This window comes from Bos indicus x Bos taurus, chromosome 11 (assembly GCF_003369695.1).
Source record: "Bos indicus x Bos taurus breed Angus x Brahman F1 hybrid chromosome 11, Bos_hybrid_MaternalHap_v2.0, whole genome shotgun sequence".
Taxonomy (NCBI): Eukaryota; Metazoa; Chordata; class Mammalia; order Artiodactyla; family Bovidae; genus Bos; species Bos indicus x Bos taurus.
Window position 1 is genome coordinate 48295108 of NC_040086.1, and position 19252 is coordinate 48314359.

General features: G+C 44.6%; 2 protein-coding genes across 10 annotated transcripts in view; one reads left to right on the forward strand and one right to left on the reverse strand.

Annotated features, from left to right (window-relative positions):
- REEP1 (receptor accessory protein 1) overlaps positions 1–9290 on the forward strand; it is a 136953-nt gene extending 127663 nt beyond the window's left edge. For 4 of the 7 annotated variants that reach the window (XM_027555506.1, XM_027555507.1, XM_027555508.1 and 1 more), the window contains 3 exons: positions 3642–3793; positions 4499–4602; positions 6304–9290. In XM_027555506.1, the coding sequence (XP_027411307.1) occupies positions 3642–3793; positions 4499–4602; positions 6304–6379 (332 nt within the window). In that variant the 3' untranslated portion in view covers positions 6380–9290. The remainder of the gene's footprint in view (positions 1–3641; positions 3794–4498; positions 4603–6303) is intronic. The other 3 variants (XM_027555505.1, XM_027555510.1, XM_027555511.1) reach the window with 2 other exon arrangements.
- A 3453-nt stretch (positions 9291–12743) lies between these two features.
- Positions 12744–19252, reverse strand: MRPL35 (mitochondrial ribosomal protein L35). Of its 3 annotated transcripts, none has more exons than XM_027555514.1 (4): positions 19149–19252; positions 17075–17264; positions 16081–16225; positions 12744–13099 (listed from the first exon to the last, which is right to left on the reverse strand). In XM_027555514.1, the coding sequence occupies exons 1-4, from the start codon at positions 19189–19191 to the stop codon at positions 12911–12913; spliced, it is 567 nt and encodes a 188-aa protein (XP_027411315.1). In that variant the 5' UTR covers positions 19192–19252; the 3' UTR covers positions 12744–12910. The 3 variants fall into 3 exon arrangements, with proteins under 3 accessions (XP_027411315.1, XP_027411314.1, XP_027411316.1); XM_027555513.1 differs by lacking the exon at positions 19149–19252 and adding an exon at positions 18551–19116; XM_027555515.1 differs by lacking the exon at positions 19149–19252 and adding an exon at positions 17966–18058.

A 19252-nucleotide genomic window follows, 5' to 3' on the forward strand; every position in this document is an offset into this window, starting at 1 on the left:
ATCAGCTCAGCCTGAAGGGCTGGGAGTTTTTCCCTCCTTGCACTCCCCACAGAGAGAAGAGGTGCAGCCACTTTCCAGCCTGCTCTACGCACGTTTGCTAACACAGAAAGTAAGCCAAGACCACACACTCATTCCCCCACTGAGGAAAATAAGAGTGACCCATATCTTTTCCTGGAGACCACCCAGCCCTGGCCACTGTGGTCAGCTCTGTGGGCTTGAGGGCTTGGCTGCCATCCCCTGAGGTTTGCAGGTGGCTGTGGCCATGACCTTGCATGAGACGCTCCCCTCACACAAGTTGTCTTCAGGAGCCATCAGAGTATTAGGACGTGGACAGTAGCACCCTTTTGGGTGAGGACCTGTGGGATCACAAATTCTGTTTGGATGTACGGGAAAAGGAGCGCTGAGGAGGTCAGGCACCACATTTCTGCTCAGCCACTATTTTCACCTGGGTGCCCATAAAGATGGGACCATGTTCTGTGGGGTTTATTTCTTCACTGATACTCCTCCCTGTTCCCTAAAGGATTTAAGTCTGCTTGTGGAAATACAGATGATAGATCAAACCAAATAAGAAAATGAAGCTTGGAGGGGAAGGGAGGAGGCAGGTAAGATGGAGTCAGAACGAGAAGAAAAATATAGGTGCTTGTCCCAAAGTCACAGGCAGTCTGAGATGCTGGGCTTCCTCGCAGCCAGCGCAAAGGGGGAGATGCAGTTAAGCAGTTCATTGTCCAACTTCCCTGGTGGTCCAGCGGTTAAGGATATGCCTGCTAATGCAGAGGACACGGGTTTGCTCCCTGGTCTGGGTAGATCCCACATGTCATGGGACAGTAAGCTTGTATGTCACAACTACTGAGTCTGTGCTCTAGAGTCTGGAAGCCGCAACTACCAAGCCCATGTGTTGCAACTATTGAAGCCCGCATGCCCAAGAGCCCATGCTCTGCAACAAGAGAGACCACCAAAATGAGAAGCCCGTGCCCTGCAACTAGAGAAAGCCATGTGCAGCCTGTGTGCAGCAACGAAGATCCAGCGCAGCCAAAAATAAATAAGAGATTCATTGTCACAACACAGTAGACATCTGGAGGCTCAGAGGCTCAGCTTGTCTACAGTGTTTCGTCTCCCGGGTCCTGAGAGTCAAGCAGAATATTACAAACAACATTCTTGGCAAAAATTCTCCATGAACACAGTGACCAATAGGATTCTCCTCTTTTCAACAGGTTCTCTCTGTGTCTTCTATTAGAAGATACTTCTGGTCCCCGAGCTGCCCACACTGAAGGTGGTTCCTTCACTCCCCACCTCTGCTGAGTTGAAACCTTGTTTTCCATTCCTGCCTGGATCTCTGGACTTCCCTTGGTCCATCACTCCTAGTGGCCCTTCTTTTCTACCATTTAGCCCATGCTCAAGGATGCAGTGGAGAACTAACTCAAAGCATTTTTGCTTCATTCTTGAGATTGCACTTGTTGTTATTATTGTTATTCTGACAGTGTGTGAGTTCAGTGCTCAGTCCCAGTGAGTCCAGAATGGGTGAGCAGGTTGAACAGTTCCATGCCTGAGGATCTTTTGGTGACTCTGGGCTGCCTTCTGAACCCCAGAGTGATATGTAGAGGGAATGCTGTGGGCCTGAATGTAGAGGGAGCCTCAAGTGCAGAAGCACAGACTCAAACCCTAGTCTGCTTTCAAGATGGGAGATTTTGTGCTGGGGCAGACCTAGGCAGGCTGCTTCTGCCCTGGTCTTTCAGTCCTAGGCAGGCCTGCCTCTTTGTTCTCCTGTTAGGTGTTCAGAGGAATGTCCTTGTGATGAGTGCTGAGTTCTGTTTGGGACAAGAGGCGAGCCCTCTGAGACGATGTCAGGACTCCACCTCCTTTAGTGGATGGGTGGCCACTGTGGGCGCAGTCCTGGGTCAGCTGCTCAGAGGGACCAAGGAGGATCAGCCGTAGCTCAGGACACTTTCTTTGAAGCTGAGGCAGAAACTGATGGACAGGAGAACTAGGGCTCGAGGCACAAGCCATGTGGTACACATTCCAAGACCTTTTGGGTGAGTTGACAGGCTGGGGAAGACCAGAGCATTTAAGGAGGGCCAGACTGACCAGTTTTCACGTTCATCCATCTTAACGATGCAGCTGACTTGGGCAGGGGAAGGGACCAGAGAGAGCCTAAACCCAGAGGAAACAGGTTGGGGAATGCACAGGAGCAAAAAAAATGCAAAGGGGAGTTAACAATCTCAGGCTTGGCTCTATCCTGTCGCAGCTGGTCTCAGTCTACAATTCAGCTTTGAAATTTGTGGTTAAGACAGCTGTGCTCTCATGCTGCCCCCTGCTGTTTATTGGGAGTATAGCAGCAATGACTGGGAAAGCGGCTCAAGACTAGGCTCCCACTGTTAGTTCTATGAAGTCCACACTGGATGCTGTCATACCCCCTTTGATGGGGAGAACACATTTGGTGGCTGAACATGTTTTTAGGAGAAGTAGCAGCATGTCCCAGAACAGCTCTGGTTTCTGTCTGCAGGCCTCGGGCGGTCAGATCAGGTGATCAGAGGGCTCCCTGGCTCTGCCTTCTGTGGTTCTAGGTAAAAACAATATACGAAGCCTAGAAAGATACGTCTCTGAGTGTCAGACAGACTGGGACAGGAAGTATTTTATATCTCGACTGAGATAGGATCACGTGGCCAGATGACATGGACTATGCTCCACATTCGATGTTGCAGACTCAGTGACGTGAAGCTGAAGCTCCAATATTCTGGCCACCCGATTCGAAGAGCCAATTCATTGGAAAAGACCCTGATGCTGGGAAAGATTGAAGGTGGGAGGAGAAGGCAGTGACAGAAGATGAGATGGTTGGATGGCATCACCGACTCAATGGATGTGAGTTTGAGCAAACTCCAGGAGACGGTGAAGGACAGGAAAGCCTGGCGTGCTGCCGTCCATGGGGTCGCCAAGAGTCTGACATGCTGAGTGAAGAACAACAACAACAGTGACACAAATAACTTCTGGAGCTTTCCACGTGGATTAGTCACGGCAGACCAAAACAGGAATCTCGCTGCTGCTTCTGAGGGGAAGAGTGCGGCTAGATTCTCCTTCCACCAGTCTCCTTTGCTTCTCTAGCACTTGGCTTTTGAAATGAAAAATCTACATTGCTTAAGGTTCTTTCTGAAGGCTTCCTGGCATTTTACATCCTCTCTCTTAAGGACAGCTCGGAGTTGTATGTGCAAGTATAATCAAGGCCCCATCAGCTTGCATGTATCATGCAGAAAACTGTGTTATTCCCCTCCGGAAGTGACTGCCACCATCCTTTCCAGAGGATATTCTTTCCCCCTGGTGTTCTTCTGGTGTGGCCCCACAGCCCTAAGCTGTAGGATGTGACCCATCTGTTTAGACAGAGGTATCCCCAACTGGACCCCCACCTCCCCCGATAGCTTGTCAGTAGATTCTGAAGCCTGCGCTTGTTCCTGTGCAAAGCGCCTCACGGTTGCAGTGGTCCTGGATCCCCTGCAACGTTCCAGGAAGCTGTCGGGGCCTCAGTTCTCCTAACTGGCCTGGCTTGCCGTGCTGTGTGCCTAACCTTGGCCTGCCCTTCTTCGCTCCTTTCTACACTGATCCCACCTTGCTGTACTTTGTCTCCCCTGCGTAGATTGTAAATGGCCATTCAGTGGTTGAGGGCGATGTGAATGAGGGTGGTGTGAAGGCCTGGGGGCCCCACCAGGTCCAAAACCCATTGGCGTTTTCTGATGAGGAAGAGGAAGACCTGCTGGACTTCATGTACAAGTTTAAAGCACCTCGAAAGACGGAGTTCCCCCTGGAGGTACACGGTATCGGGGGCTGTGGGGTGGAGCGTGTATTTTCACAGAGGGCTTTGCCCTGGAGATCTGGGGCTCCTGGGAGTGGCATCTCTTGGGATACCCAACATCTGAGTGCCTGAAGAGGGGAGACCTCCCTCCATCAAACAGGCAGGAGAAGCCACTAGATAGCTTCTAGCTACTTGCCAAGGGGTGAAAAAGACCCTACCACTTTTATTTGGGAATAGAAGAAATGAGATCATATCTAGGGATTAAACAAAACAAACAAAACATCCAGCTACCAACTTAAGATGATGTGTGAGTGAAAAGCAACCCAAATGAGTGTTTTGAGGGAGAGAAAAATTCAGAATGTCTTACGACATGTCTTTATACATAGAGCTTGTTCATCTCTTTATCTCCATGTCACAACATACTGGCCGATACAAAATATTCAGTTAGCCAAAAAGTTCGTTCGGGTTTCGAAACACCCAGACAAACTTGTTGGCCAACACAGTAGATGTTCATAAAATGTTATTGAAGGGGCACGGCCAAATGAGCAAAACAATACACTTGATATATGTACTCTGGCCAAGTGCAGATGTGGATGGAATTTTGGCGGCAGGAGGGCCAAGCCTAGAGCCTCAGGTCGTTGCTCTGGGTCACAGCCTTGGGCTTGGATGCAGGGCCTGCAAAATTGGGGGACCCCAGAGTCTTCCTCTCTGTTTCATCAGGTCTCCCCTCCTTCCCCTTCTGCTGAACGCTGCAACCTGAGAGTCCAACTGAGGCAAGTTGGGAGCCCCCCTGCCCTCAGTGCAGAGACCCTTGTGAGACTCAGGTGAGGCAGTGTGTGGACAAGCTGCCCTTCTCCAACACAGCGGCCTGGCGGCCTGTGCCCACCAAGGTCACAGCTGTTCCCACCACACAGTGCATGGTTCATCAGATTCCTTCCCAAAGTGGGGCACGCAGGGGTCTTTTTTGAACTGAGAGGTTTTGGTAGAAGATATTCTAGGTTTGGACTCTGTCTGAGGAGTCCTTTACAGCCCGGCCAGCCCCATGATGGGGGGAGGGACCCAGCTCGGAGGGCATGCAAGGTGCTAGAACCATTCTAGGTCTTGAGGGTTTGTGCCCCCCCTTTTTTTTTTTTTAAATGTGGACCATTTTAAAAGTCTTTGTTCAATTTGTTACCACATTGCTTCTGTTTTATGGTTTTATGTTTTGGTTTTTCAGCCACGGGGCATGCGGGATCTTAGCTCCCTGACCAGGGATCAAACCCATTCTCCCTGCGTGGGAAGGTGAAGTCTTACCCACTGGACTGCCAGGAAAGTCCCTGGTTTTGTTTTATAAAACCACCCATGTTGCTTTACTGTTTATGGTTAAACTGCCTGAGGCAGGTCGCTGATTCTTCTCTCATCCTGTCCAGAGGTGGCTGGTAAACATTTCCGTCATATCGGTGTGGTGGGAGGACTCAGTATATGGAAGGCCAGAGCCTTCTGTTGGTGCTTGTTTCCCTCCTGCCTCCCTTCTGTGTGCCCGCTGGGCATGGAGCTCCTTGCTGGGAGAGGGTGGTGCATTTCCTGCCCCCAGGAAGGCACAGTGTGGCCGAGGAAGACTGTGCGCAGAGCAGCACGCTCCCCCGTGCCATCTGCTAAACAGCATGAGAACCAAGGAGTTGATCCTGGCTGTGACTGGGCTATGGCGGTGGGGCTCAGGAGTGACTCTGGAGCTTGTTGCTAAGAGGACTGGAAATAACCAGAGAAGGGAGGAAAGGCCTCTGGTCAGAAGGGATGGAGATGTGAAAGGATAGTGTAGAAAATGCAGCTGAGTACAGAGAAGTGGACAGATGGGGGTTGAGGGTAGGTCAGGGCCAGTGGTGAACCCCCTTGAGTTCGCTATGCCAGGAGAAAGAATTTCCCTTTTCTTTAATCATGACAGTAGTGGCCCCTGTGATCTGTGTCCCATGGGAGGAGAGGGTCCCTTGATAGTCATTGGTAGGGGAGATGAGGTAGAACTCCTCATGCATAAAGCCAGTGTTTCCTGTGTTGTGTGGTTTGCTTCTGCATGAAAGGATTTCACATCTGGGAGGAGGACTGGAAATTCAGTGATGGAAATTTTAAGCATGTACCAAGAAACGCGAGGCCAGTTCCCAAAGGAAATAACAAAGACCAGGGAAGCGATGGGAGGCCTTTCTCTCTGCTGAGTCATTTGTTAAGATCATTTCGCTCCCAAGGCAGAAACAAGTTGTGTCATTCTTCCATGCAACTGTGCACTTGGGAGGTGCAGGGACTTAGGAGAGCATGAAGACGGGGGCACTGGGCTCCTCCACTGGCTCAGCTCTATGGGGATGCTTGGGAGGCTGCTCTGATTGCTGTGGTGGAAACCCCAAGGGGGTCCCCAGCCATACCAGCCTGCTCACACACATGGACATTTGACTGGAAGAGCTGAAGTCCCAACACAAACTCATCCAGGTACTGTCCTCAAAAGCGTTGATGTTTATACCAAACCGAGGGGTCAGTCCTGTTTCTGTTTTCTCTGCCAGGCACCGCCTAGAATCCTTCGATCTCGCTTCAGGAAGAAAAGTACCTCATCCTCGGCCACTGAAACCACGTGAGTGAGATGAGCCAACAGCACCGGATCCACAGAATGTTTCTTCTCTGCCTTAAAGAGCTATTTATTCACTAATCACATAGAAACCTGCAAGCTGGTGTGCTCTGTGCACAGCCTCGGACGTGGCCTTTCCTCTCTCCCCTCTAAGAGCCCCCCTTTCCTTTTATTTTGTTGGGGAGAGGATAAGGGAAAGGTAGTGTGTTGGGGGTGTGACCTTAGGTCTTCTGAGGTTAGTCATTTCCCACCCTTGGATTGGCATAGACAGCAGTGTTGTAGAAACAGAAGAGAATCCCCCCACTGAGCTGCTGAGATGTACATTTGTAACTTATTTGTTGCATACTTTGTTTTTAGTCCTATATATGCAAACAAAGCAATTTTTTAAAAACTTTTTTTTTGTTCTTGATACTAATACTTCGGACTATGATGTACATATTTATGGCTTTTGGCTTGATAGCGTGGACTTGGCAAAGGCTGCCAGAGGTTCTGATGTATAAGCAAACAGCAAAAACAGAAGCGTAAAAGATTATTTTAATTCTGGAGGGTGTCTCAGATGTGCTTACGAAGCTTCCAAACACACCTCAAGGACATCCATTTTTCCTGTAGGGTGATGGTCTGTAATCTTCAGTCAGTATACCAGAGAAGTTTAGAATGGAGATATGATATTTCAGTACCAGAGGTGGGTATAATGAGGTCAGGGGAACAGCCTAGAATAAGGGAAGTCACAGGAAGCTTGTCTTCCCCATAGACACAGGATTAGGAGCTTCTGAGTCCTTCCGGGGTGAGGACTTCTCATTGCCTAGGCAGGTTGGCTCACCTTTGGATGTAAACTCCTGGGATTGTTGTGACGAATCATTGAGTGTTTATTTCTCCTTTATAGTACCCTGTGCTGTGACTGGCAAAAACGAACCAATCCACCCAAACAAAACCAACCCTAGAACCATGCTTTGTTTCAGATGCTCCGTGAAGTATATCTGAGCCATCTAGGTAATGATCCCAACCCTGGGTTCTAGAAGGTTATAGAGGTTGCATCTTCATTAACGTGACCTGCTGCTCGGCTCCACGGGCAGTGGTGGCTCATGTCCTCTGTTTGCTTCCTGGCTTGTGTGGAGTGTGAGCAAGAGAGAAGTGGCATGTTCATGGGCACTTGTATTTCATACAGGCCCATGTCTTTAGGAAGAGAACAAAGCACCATCTGAGGCGACTCCCTAATTGAGAATTTTATCTGAAAAGAAGAATCTGGTTGAAATAGCATCTTGGTCAGTGGCGGCTACTCCCCACTGGAAGCGCCGAGCCTAAATGTAGGACTCGTCTACTTGTGCTTAGGATTGATGTTTCCTTTCAGTGTGATGCATGCAGTGGTCACAACCCAGTTACTTATTATACTTGGATTGTGTTTGTTCATAGATAGGCCCTGAACACTAGAGAATTAGTGTCACGTACATAGAACCTACTGTCAGTCAGCTATAAACAGGCCCAGTTAGAGACAGTAGCATGACTGAGCTACACAAACCTACATCAGTCTTTGCTGATGACATATTGGCTGGATCTTAGCCACATCGGAAAGGGTTTTACTTGAAGTTGTTACCAGATTGCAAATTTAAATCCCTTTTCCTCATTATGCCTCTGAAGGTGACTTGGTAATTTACAAGAGGATTTAGGAAAATAAACCTAAAAGCAAATGTGGGGTTCAGGAGGGCAAACAGAGGCTGTCTGTTTAATGTTTGTGCCCCATACCCACCAATAGCTAGATCTGTTAGTGAAGACAGAAAACCGGTTTTCTTCAAGCTCACAGAGTAGTTTCAGACAGAGGAAAAATATAGGCTTTAAAATGTATTTACCTGTTATTGGGAGTACCCAGAATTATCAGAAACAAATGCAAAAAAAAAAAAAAAGCTTATTAAGCAGCTTTTTAGCAACTTTTTTTTTCCTGGCCAAAATAATAAATGCCTTTAGCAGCAGAGATTAAAATCCTATCGTGAACAAGCTATATTTTCACCATTTTACAGTGGAGAGTTTTAACAAGTATGGGCTCTCAAGTTTGCACTCAACAATGCCAAAAATTACTTTGAAGCAGTCTACTCTCAGACAAGCTGTATTACTTCTCATTTAAGATTTAAAAAAATAGAAAGGTACCCAAACTGCTGTCTTAATGTAACTATTTTTCCTTCAGGTGTTGCTTAGGGAGTTGGTTTCTTTCTTAAAAACACTGTACAACTGAGAGCAGCTGTCATATTTCTGGCAAAACGTGTTTCCTTATCCAACAAGCTGTATATTTGTGTGGACTGACGTAAAAATGTGAATGCCTCCAAGTGTACACATAGTGGTGTGGAGTTCTGTCGAGACGGTAAAGCTGAATGTTTTTAATTTGCTGATTTACAGACACGGGCTGTTTACAAAATGCTAATGGAAAGTCTGTACCTTTCACGTAGTAACTTTTTCTTTGCTTTTGAGCACCTGTTCTGTTTCTGAGGAGAAGAGAGAGGGTGTTGTACTTACAAACTGGAGAGTTAGGCATAATCCCTCCTGGCTTTGTGTGAATAGCTTGCTCACTTTGCTGGCCTCTGAACTGTGTGTTCTCTGTAGTAAACTGTCCGTGTGTCTGTGATAACAGTGCTTGTCAACCACGACCGCCATTGAGTACCTTCCTAGTTGTTCATCTTGCACAGCACTGGAAACGGTAAAAGAAGTGCTTCATTCGTGAACGGCAGGCACCAGAGGGCTGGCGCTCTGGATGGTGACTGTGCACACTCCCCCTTAGTTTATCTCTGTAATCCTATAGGACGATCTGTAATCAAATAGTATACTGGACTGTGCATCAAAGGGATGTAAAATTACAGTATTCCAAAGGTTGAAGTTCTGTTTTGTTATAATGCCTGATCTATATCTTGAATAAAGTCTTAACATGTTTCTTTTAAAAGACATCTTTGTAAATGTTGGGCTTAAGAAAGAGAAAATCCTTTTAAAAAAATGTATTTGGGCTTCCCTGGTGATCCAGTGGTTAAGAGTCTGCCTTGCAACGCAAGGGACACTGGTTTGATCCCTGGTCCAGGAAGATCCCACATGCCGTGGAGCAGCCAAGCCTGTGCACCACAACCACTGAGCCCATGCTCTCCAACAAGAAAAAGCACCGCACTGAGCAGTCTGTGTACTGAAACTAGAGAATGCTGGCCGCAACAGAGAAAGCCTGCGTGCAGCCATGATGGCTCACCACAGCCAACAAATAAAATAAACAAATATCTTTAAAAAAAAAATGTATTCATGAGCAAGGATTAGAAGCTGAGTGTGCAGTCACTAATGGGCCTGGTGTCTGGGCTCTGTGCCTACTGCACAGAATTGTTGCAGAGAGAAAATACTAAATGCTATCAGTGCTTTGAAACCAGTTGATCACATAAACATTCATCTGGCACTATGTTTGTTTTACATTTTTAAAGGTCACCAGTGGAAACTAGGTAGCTGTGAAAGCAGAGCAGTTCGGCTGGAAGGCAGTTTCAATTGTGCAGACAGACCTTTGGTCTGCTGCGTTCCTTCTTGGAACCTGCTTTCTTATCTGCAAATGCGGGAGAACGTGTGCAGGTCAGAAGAGGGCGTTGCACACGGAGATGCACCGGCTGGTATGGGGGCCCTCAATGCCACTACAGCCCTCACCTTAAGACAGAAACGGGTACCTGTATGCTTAACTGGGTGGTCACAAAGACTTAGAAACTCAGAAACATCACAATGAAACACGCTTTTTCTTTGATTTTGTAGTCCTAAACGTTTGACACAAGGACTGTAAAGCATAGGCTCAGCAGGTAAAGAAGATGACTCCGAGATGGACAGAAGAGATCAAAGGCAGGCTGAAAATCCACTCATTCATTCATTTACTGAGCCAAGTCCATGGTCAATGGAAATGTGATTAACCAGGTTAAGATAACAGAAAAGCAAAGTTATCTAATTTAAAAGCTGACTTGGTTCAGTGTCATGAGGAAGTGTTTAGTATTTATGGTGCTAGATTTCAGTCACTTGTGGATTTCAGTGTGGACTTTCATGTTGTTGGAAGACTTGGAAATACACAAGGTTCCAAGGAGACAACCTGGGTTCTGGGACTCACTTGCTGTACCTTGGGTAATGTATTTCCCTTCTGTGAACTTCAGTTTCTGCACATCTAAACTAGGGATGGACAGTGTCACCCTCTTTCTTGGAAGGGTGATAGGAGGGTTAGCTGTTTTGTGGCTACATGTTGGGACACAGTAGGTGCTTAATAAATTACACTTTTACATATACTTGAATGTCACTTAGACCTTTCATAAGATATTTTGTTGTCAAACTACAAAATTAGTGTCTGATAAGCCCTGCTACCCACAAAACAAAAATTATATATATGAAAATTCCTTTTTCTAAATCTGGTTAGCCCTTCCACTGCAGTCCATCTCTGGCTGCGGGGCACGTCCTCATCTCTACCTCTCCTGTCACTGGCCTAGAGGGGAACCAAGGTGCTCTGAGTCCCCAAGACCTGGTTGTCTACACTGCACTAAGAAGTCACGAAGGCATGTGAAAGGCTCTGTAGGGCACCAGCTGTATCCTGCTTCCAGGGGTGAGCAGAAGAGGTAAGGAGCCAGGCCAGTGAGAAATGATGGGGAGCCCTTGTGAGGGACGGGAAGCAGGAGGAAATGAAAACTCATCAGAACAGAAAGCCATCCCATGCTTCAGGATCTTGAGATTCTCATCTCAAATCAAATGTCTGTTCTTTTTTCAACCGGTCCCATAAAGAGACACACACTTGGTGGTGGTGGTGGTGGTTGAGTCACTAAGTCGTAACCGACTCTTGAGATCCCGAGGACTGTAGCCCACCAGGCTGCTCTGTCCATGGAATTCTCCAGGCAGGAATGCTGCAGTGGGTTGCCATTTCCTTCTCCAGAGGATCTTCCTGACCCAGGGATTGAACCCGTGTCCCTTGCATTACAGGGTGGTGTCCTGCATTGTAGGTGGATTCTTCACTGCTGAGCCACCAGGGGAACCTGACACACATTTGGCCTTGCAGTTTTAAAACACTCTGTTGTCGCCCTTTTTCCTTTTAATGAACACACTAGTTTCAAGGAACTCCTCTAATAACCCTAGTCTGAAATGCCACAGAATGTCAATTTGGTTATATTTTAATTTATTTGAACTATATCTTATCATCATCAACTATTAAAGGACCTGAAGCGGTAACTGAAGCATAATTGTATTTAATAATGATTTTCAGCCAGGCAAAATGCTCTGCTGTTTCAAAGTGCTTTCCAGATGATTCTGATGGGAGAGCTGAGAACCACTGCCCTAGACTATAACCATTCCTGAAAAACATAATTTTCCTCAGTGCTGCTTACCTGGCCCTCTTCAAGGGAACAATGCATCATGAATCGTTTCTAAAAATGATTGAAATTACCTTTTCCCCTTTACATTCTACAATGTGGCAAATTCTGGAAAACATTTACCCTCACAGTTGAAAATGTGAAACCTCAAGGGGATAAATTAACTTTTATGAAATATAGTATCTTTTAACTCTTGGTTAAGAAGTTTTTGTCTCCACTTATATAGCCTCTTTATTTCATGAATGGGCATATTGAAAGGCTAGTTCATCTCTTCTCTCAATAAAAAATCCTGTTCCAGTAAACTCAGTGATAACTGTTTACCTGGTATACTAGGTGTGTGTTATCACCCCAGGCTCACCCCTGAGGGAAACTGCTCACATAACTATCTTTGGCTCTACGTGAACCTCGAGCATAATCAAATGAGCCAGGGTGGGCTCCTGACCTAAGAAAAGTCAGTTCTTACATTGATTGGTCAGTGACCCATGATGAAACCTGATATAAAAAGACAAAATGGTCCTATTAGAGTCTCTTGGTAATTAGAGACGGGAAACTGGAGCTGAGGGTCATGATGTAGAAAAGAACCTCAAAGGGTGCAAGCTAGCTTTATTATGAGGCAGCAGACACTAAGAATAAACAACAGCTGTGAATCAGAGGAGTTGGAGAGAGAATGGAGCCAGTGATGTAAAAAGAACTTAGTCACGTGCATGGCAGACCACCCAAGCCTAAAGAGCCACCGTTTCTGCTGCTGAGGCCCCTGGAGGTGCCTTGGATCCAGGATCACCCTATAATTTCTACTCTCCCTGAGGCCTGGGGGTTAGTTCTGGGTGGTGTGAGGTACTCCTGTATTTCTGGCACATGTCCTTAAAATACAGTCACACTGCTTGAACTAACTTGTTAGCTTTACAGTCTTTTCATGTCTGTCCCAACTGGAGATGCCTTGCAACTAAATAAGCCTAATTAGAAAAACTAGTTAAGTCACTGCCATTTGTTAAAATTAATCAATAATTTAAAATTTATATTTCCCCAAACAAATCTGGGAATGTTTAATCCATTAAGTTTTAAAACATTGTTAAGTTTAATGTTGGTACCCCATGTTCCAAGTATCAGTTGGTACAATTTACATCATGTCTTATACCACTTCATCTTTGCAAAGACACCATACACACACAGATATACAGTTAATAACTGAGAAATCATGGATCTTCTGATCTATACTTTCAAGTTTGTTCGATCATGATACATCTGATAAGGATCATCAGCATACCAGTTTCGCCTCTTCCAGAAAGACGTTGTCATTTTATCTAAGAGCTTACTCTGGGTCTTATTGCAGAAGACAAATTCCCTCAGGCGTCTTTTTCTTGCAACCGTCTTTTTCCATAATTTTTTCTTATAACCAGCCTGTTAGATAATATCACAAAGACATTTACAACATTATATTATATAGAAAAAAACAGATTATCTTCACTACTTATGGTTTATAGGCCAACTGGGAACAGAGACTAAACTTTCATAGGGGCTGGTATGTTTTTTCAGAAAAATATGATTCTCAATGGGGGTAGGCAGAGAAAGCATGCATAGTTTGAAACAAGTATTAATAACTTAACGGTTTTAAAAAGATTATTTAAAGTCACAGAAAAGAAAGCTAAATAAATTGTGGCTTGTGAAGTACAGGGTAATGATACACAATTTTAATAGCTAACTTTATATGCGTCACCTTACTATCTCTTCAACAGTAATGTACTATTATTCTGATTTTACATATAAAAGAGAAACAATTAGAGCAGTTAAGTAGCAGACTGAGGTCCCAGAACTATTTAGAGTTCTTAGCCGCTATACTACTCTCTTCCAAATGTCAAGGATAATGGAGTACTAGCTAACTGGTAACACTTATGTTCATTTATGGGAGCTAAGTATTACAAGGGCTGAGAAGCAGAGTTCTCAAGTATACTGTGTCATTTATCCTTTTCACACACTGGGGAGCAGTTTCTGTAATAAGTACTCTTTTGAGGAATAATGACTACAGGAAAATTACTAGGAAGAGTGCTGAAGGAATAGTTACTCCGTATGTTTAATCCAGAACTGCCTATATATCATCCATACATTATTAATTTTGAAGAATTTTTGAAGAAACAGATAATGAGATTGAATATAAAAACTATAATCACAGCTTATTTATTTTCTTTTTTCTTTCTTTTTTTTTGGCCTTGTGGCTTGTAAAATTCCCTGACCAGGGATTGAACCTGGGCTCTTGGCAGTGAAAACATGAAGTTCTAACCACTGGACCTCCAAGAAAGTCCCAATCATAGTCTATTTAAAGTAGAAGAGACCTTAGGTGCCATCCAGGTTAATGCTTGGTTAAAACCATACAGTAATTTACAGGGAAGGTGAGACTAGAACCTGAGCCATTGGAAAGAGCCAAGGGCTCCTTTAGGGCAGCATGCTAAGTGAACAAAACCACAACTCTTTGACGGAAAGGTGCCATGGGTTTCACATGCCTTAGTGTCATTGGTGGTTAGCAACTTCTAGAGTACAGTGATGCTTAGAAAGAAGGAAGGGTTATTTCAGAGTTCTGACTTTACAATGCCAGAGATTAAATGGTTACTTCTCATTACTTACAATTTTAAGTTGAAAGATTCAAAGCAAAATCCCTATATCTGTTTAACAGGTTTTCTAGTTTGCAAGCCAAACTGGGTCCCTGTGGATCTGATAGCTAACTACCTAGCTAGCTTACTGTCCTGCCCGTCACCAACAGAATTATCTCCTTCAAAGATTATTCTGTGGCCACTGAGAAAGTGCTTGAGACTTCTTAGACAGTCTCTAGGGTCAGAAATGGAATAAAGACTAAAAATTAGGAACACCTGGATGAAACTGTGCTGCAGAAAATAATTTGTTTTTATACAAATATTTTTATATTTACATTATACATGTAAGTATATATATATTTATACTATTTAAAATAATTTATATTATATAAACATTTATACAAATGTTTATACTAATGTTTTTATACATTAGTGTAGATTAACCCATCTGGATTTTTTTGTTTTCTTCTTAAAATCAGATTTTGATGAAGCAGGCTGTTCTGTATATGGAATACTTTGGGGGTCTTGAGCAGGGACTAGGTATTATGATTGGGGAGCTTGACCAGGTCATTTATACTACTGTGAGGGTTTCAGAGCCCAATAAAAGGGATTGTGGGAAGGCAGGCAAGGAAGACCAGCCATTTCATTTTGTCTTGGGTAACATGTGGACCTGGAAATAATTACTAGCAAAGGGGAAGGAATGTTTCCAACGCCACAAAATTCACAACTATCTGTTGAATTACTCAGTTCAGGTACTTATGGATTACATGAGCTTCTACTGACTAGTGTAAGAAATTAACTACCACAGGACTGTTCTAATGGAGAAATGAGCTGAGAGTGCCAGTCAACTTATTTGTCTACAAATTTAGGATAGTTTATAAGAGAGAAGATAATCCTTTTAACCCTTCAAATAGTGAGACCATCCTACCAATTATTTTATTTTCACAGGGAAACAAATTTTGACCTTTAAAGAATTGTTTGTTAACTTCCAAATAGTAAAAGGGAATTAGGATTTGAATAGTTATCATCAGTGTCCTAGAAAACTCGGGTCTTCAGCTGCTTTCTAATTACTACCCATTCTGCTTCCATGAATAATTAAGGATATGAATGAAAAAGCCCACATTCACTTTTACCACCTGTTGCTGTGGGAGAAGACAGAACAGGAATAATCTGTAATCTGTCAGAGTCCCCCTCTAGAAGCCGTGGTCCCTGATCAGAATTAAATACTAAGAGTTCTGTCTGATACGGTTGCCAATCATACACACTGAAAGACAAAAACTTGTAAAGTTAAAAAAAAGAAGGGGCGGGGATTATGAGGGGTTACTATTCCGCCATAAAGATTAAGTCACCTTGAGAACCTAATCCAGGGTCAGCTGGAAGTGCTTCAGTCCCAAACCTCACCATGGAGCTAAGTCCTTGAAGTCCCCTCTACTGTTTCAATGCTTGGAGCTTAAACAGAGCGTCCCTACAAGATACTACACATTAGGAGCCTCAAAGGGATTCTAGTAATCTTTAGATAAGCCAGATGTGTAAGAGACTTGAGAGGAACCTGTTCTGCAGTACAGACTTCTGCCATTGTGAATAATATTTTGTTATATGAATGCTAAAACATGTTTTCTTCACATGGATTCGCTTACATGAAGAGATGCCCACAAAGCTGGGACTCAAGCACAGCACTGTAAAAGCTACTGCTAAGATGTGGGGAAGATGTACCAAGGAACAGGCTAACTGAATTTTGCTTCAGTTCCATCTAACCTCACACTCTTTTTCTAAGCAAGTCACCACGTGAAGACCCACCTTCCTCCTTAGCCACAGGCCGCTATGAAGTCGAAGAAACCTATAGATGACAGCTTTCACAGTCTTCCTCTTGCCTTTTCTCGAACTGCAGTACGTTACAGTTCTGACTGGTGGCTTCAGGACGTTCGGGAGCAAGAGGGCCATTCTAAAATACATTTAAAAAATTTAAACTCAGCAATAAGACATTAAAGGATAAAATCCACTTCATAGAAATGAAAGCAGCAGCTCCACTGGAATAAAGATGACTTTCAATATACACTACTACTTCAAATGATCCATGATGCTACCCATAAGAATAGCAACTATCATCAACTTGCAAGCCCTCCATAATCTACTCCCTTAATCCCTGAGAATTTATGCTGGTATAGCTTAATCACCTGATCTCTTACCTACCTGCCCACTAGATTATAAACTCCTTGAGGGGGACTTCTCTGATGATCCAGTGGCTAAGAATCTGCCTTCCAATACAGGGGACGTGGATTCAATCCCTGGTGAGGGAACTAAGATCCCACATGCCGTGGGGCAACTCCTGAGCCAGCCTACTCTAGAGCCTGTACCCTGCAACCAGAGAAGCCCACATGATACAACTAAGACCTGATGCAGTCATATAAATAAATAAAAATTAAAAAGCCTTCCTTGAGGGCTTCAACTTTTTTATCCTTGTATAGTTTCTGCCGAGTATGGTGCTGGGCACCCAGGAGTGCTTAAACTAAACCTTGGCTGACTGAATGAGCACCACGTTAAGTTGAGCATCTTATCCAGCTTCTACTTTGGCTGACAGCTTCCACCCAGAAAACCACATCTAGAACATCAGAAGTGGGTCCTGAGTAGTCGTCTCCACTAACATACATATTCTCTAATCTTATCAAGCAAAGTCTATATAATCAACTGTTGGTAGGCACAGAATCTCACCTACTCCTAAGATATTGTGGTAGGCATGAAGATTTTAGAATTTTTGTCCAAGAGTCATGTTTACTAAAATATAATACTCAACCTATTGAGGACTGTGGCAGTCTGCCCACATGTCAGGTTTCTGACAGATGTGATCAGTCTGGGAGCAGAGGACACAACTGGTGTCTGAATATGACTGAAATGTCGGGAGGACAGTACAGAATTAAGACAGGCATTCTTGGTGCAGTTTCGATAGGCTGAAGATGCCAAAATGTTCAGGGGCCGTAAAATTCCTGCAGAGAGAGAAAAGCATGTATACTTAATATGACACTCCAAAATATGCATCCAGGGAGTTCCCTGGCAGTCCAGTGTTTAGGACTTGGTGTTTTCATTGCTGGGGCCTGAGTTCGATCCCTGATTGGGAAGCTAAGATCCTGCAAGCCAAGGGGCACAGCCAAAACAAACAAACAAAATACACATCCAGATATTTAAAACGAAGTAACATCAAAGCAACCAAGTGCTATAATTAATTAATGGGTCCTGAGCATCAGACTCACACATGGAGCTTTTTATTCTTATTGCGATATAGCTTATACACTACAACATTACCCATCTGTGTATAAGTCAATCCTTTTTTAAGTTAGAGAGAGATGCTACCACCACCACAATCCAGTCTGATATGTCCTAGTTTTGTGGTCAACAGTAGAGGACAAAACATATGTAAAGTTAATTCCCACCACCAGCGCTTACACTGTGATGACACAGAACTCCCATACGCAGGAAACAGCATGGCAGAGCTATGAAAGCTCCACAGCTCCTTGGAGAGACAGCAGAGTGGCAGAAAAAGGATTCATAAAGACAACATAAGAGGTACTTGAGTTTCCGTCTCAAAAATGAACAGGCCACAAGAGGGGGAGGCACAGTGTCTAGGTAGGATAGCACATGCAAAGGTGAGGAAGCTGAGACAAATCCTTGTTGGGAGCAGGGACCGGACCTAGCATGGAGGAGTGGTGGCAGCTCAGAAGGCAGATTATGGAGGGGCTAGGTGTCTTCTCTATCAATCTTTCACACAATCACCAGACTCAGAGTCCACGGCTGCAAAGCAGAATCACTCACAGAGTTCGGGCTCCACTTGCAGATTCTGACTAAGACTAGTGAGGGACTCAAGAGTCTCAGATGAAGAAAACAATCTATGGTTACCAGTGGTTAAGGATAAACCAGGAGATTAGGACTGATACATACACACTACTACATATGTAATAGATAACTAATAAGGACCTACTCAGTAGGTCTAATAAGGGAACTCTACTCAGTACTCTGAAATGACCTACATAGGAAAAGAATCTAAAAGAAGTAAATATATGTATATGTATGTATGATCCACTTTGCTATACAGCAGAAAGTAACACAACATTGTAAATCAACTATATTCCAATAAAAATTAGAAATAATAATAATAGTGTGCATATTGATAAAACTCCACAGAATGATGGAAATGTTCGACAACTGGATGAACCATAGCCCACCAGGTTCCTCTGTCCATGGGACTCTTTAAAACCGTATCCGAATGATCTCTAACCTTTGCAGAAGTCTTCGGAGTGAAGGCAATCCTTCACTCCTGTCTCTCTTAAGACCCCTTGTACGGGGACTGAGGGAACCAAATAGGCACATCCCCTGCACACTGCCTGAATCTCATGCATACACCACGTCCCAGACAGGACGCAAGGAAATTTCCATGGATGCTGTCAGCCCTATTTTAGAGCCGTAGCCTCTTAAGTTCAAAGATATTAAATAACACCTCAAGGTCAAAGGTTGGGAATGACGGATCCTGGCCTTGGTGGAACTTTTCTGTCTTCGTCACAACCCCCCTACCCCCACCCTCGTCCTTCGGGATTGTTTTCTAGGGAAAGAGGAATGGCTACGAGCCGGTACGGAAGAGGAAACCGGGGGAAACCCCAGGTCCGCGAGGGTCCAAGAATTTCGGCGCTATCTGGAGCTGAAATCGAATACAGGCCTCTCCAGAGAAAATTCGCAACAAGCTTCTGTCCTCAATAACGACCACCTCTCCTTTCTTTTTCTTTTCCTGTTAACCTCCACCCACGTTAAACGTCCACTCCCTCCCGCGCCAGTCCCCGCTTCTATGAAGGCATAAACCGAGGGCGTCGCTTCTCACTGACCGGAGGCTGCTCTCACCGCACCGGCGAACATGGAGGCCGCCATCTTGCAACGCTGCTGTACGGCAGCCGCATTGGGTCTAAAAACCTCAAGACAAGAGGGACTT

Excerpts from the sequence above, each read along its gene's own strand:
- MRPL35 (XM_027555513.1), bottom strand. The coding sequence starts at position 18,671 with ATGCATGAGATTCAGGCAGTGTGCAGGGGATGTGCCTATTTGGTTCCC. Across the intron at positions 17,265-18,550 it reads CTCCGAAGACTTCTGCAAAG|GAATTTTACGGCCCCTGAAC; the intron begins GTTAGAGATCAT and ends CTCTCTCTGCAG. Across the intron at positions 16,226-17,074 it reads ACTGCCACAGTCCTCAATAG|AATGGCCCTCTTGCTCCCGA; the intron begins GTTGAGTATTAT and ends AATGTATTTTAG.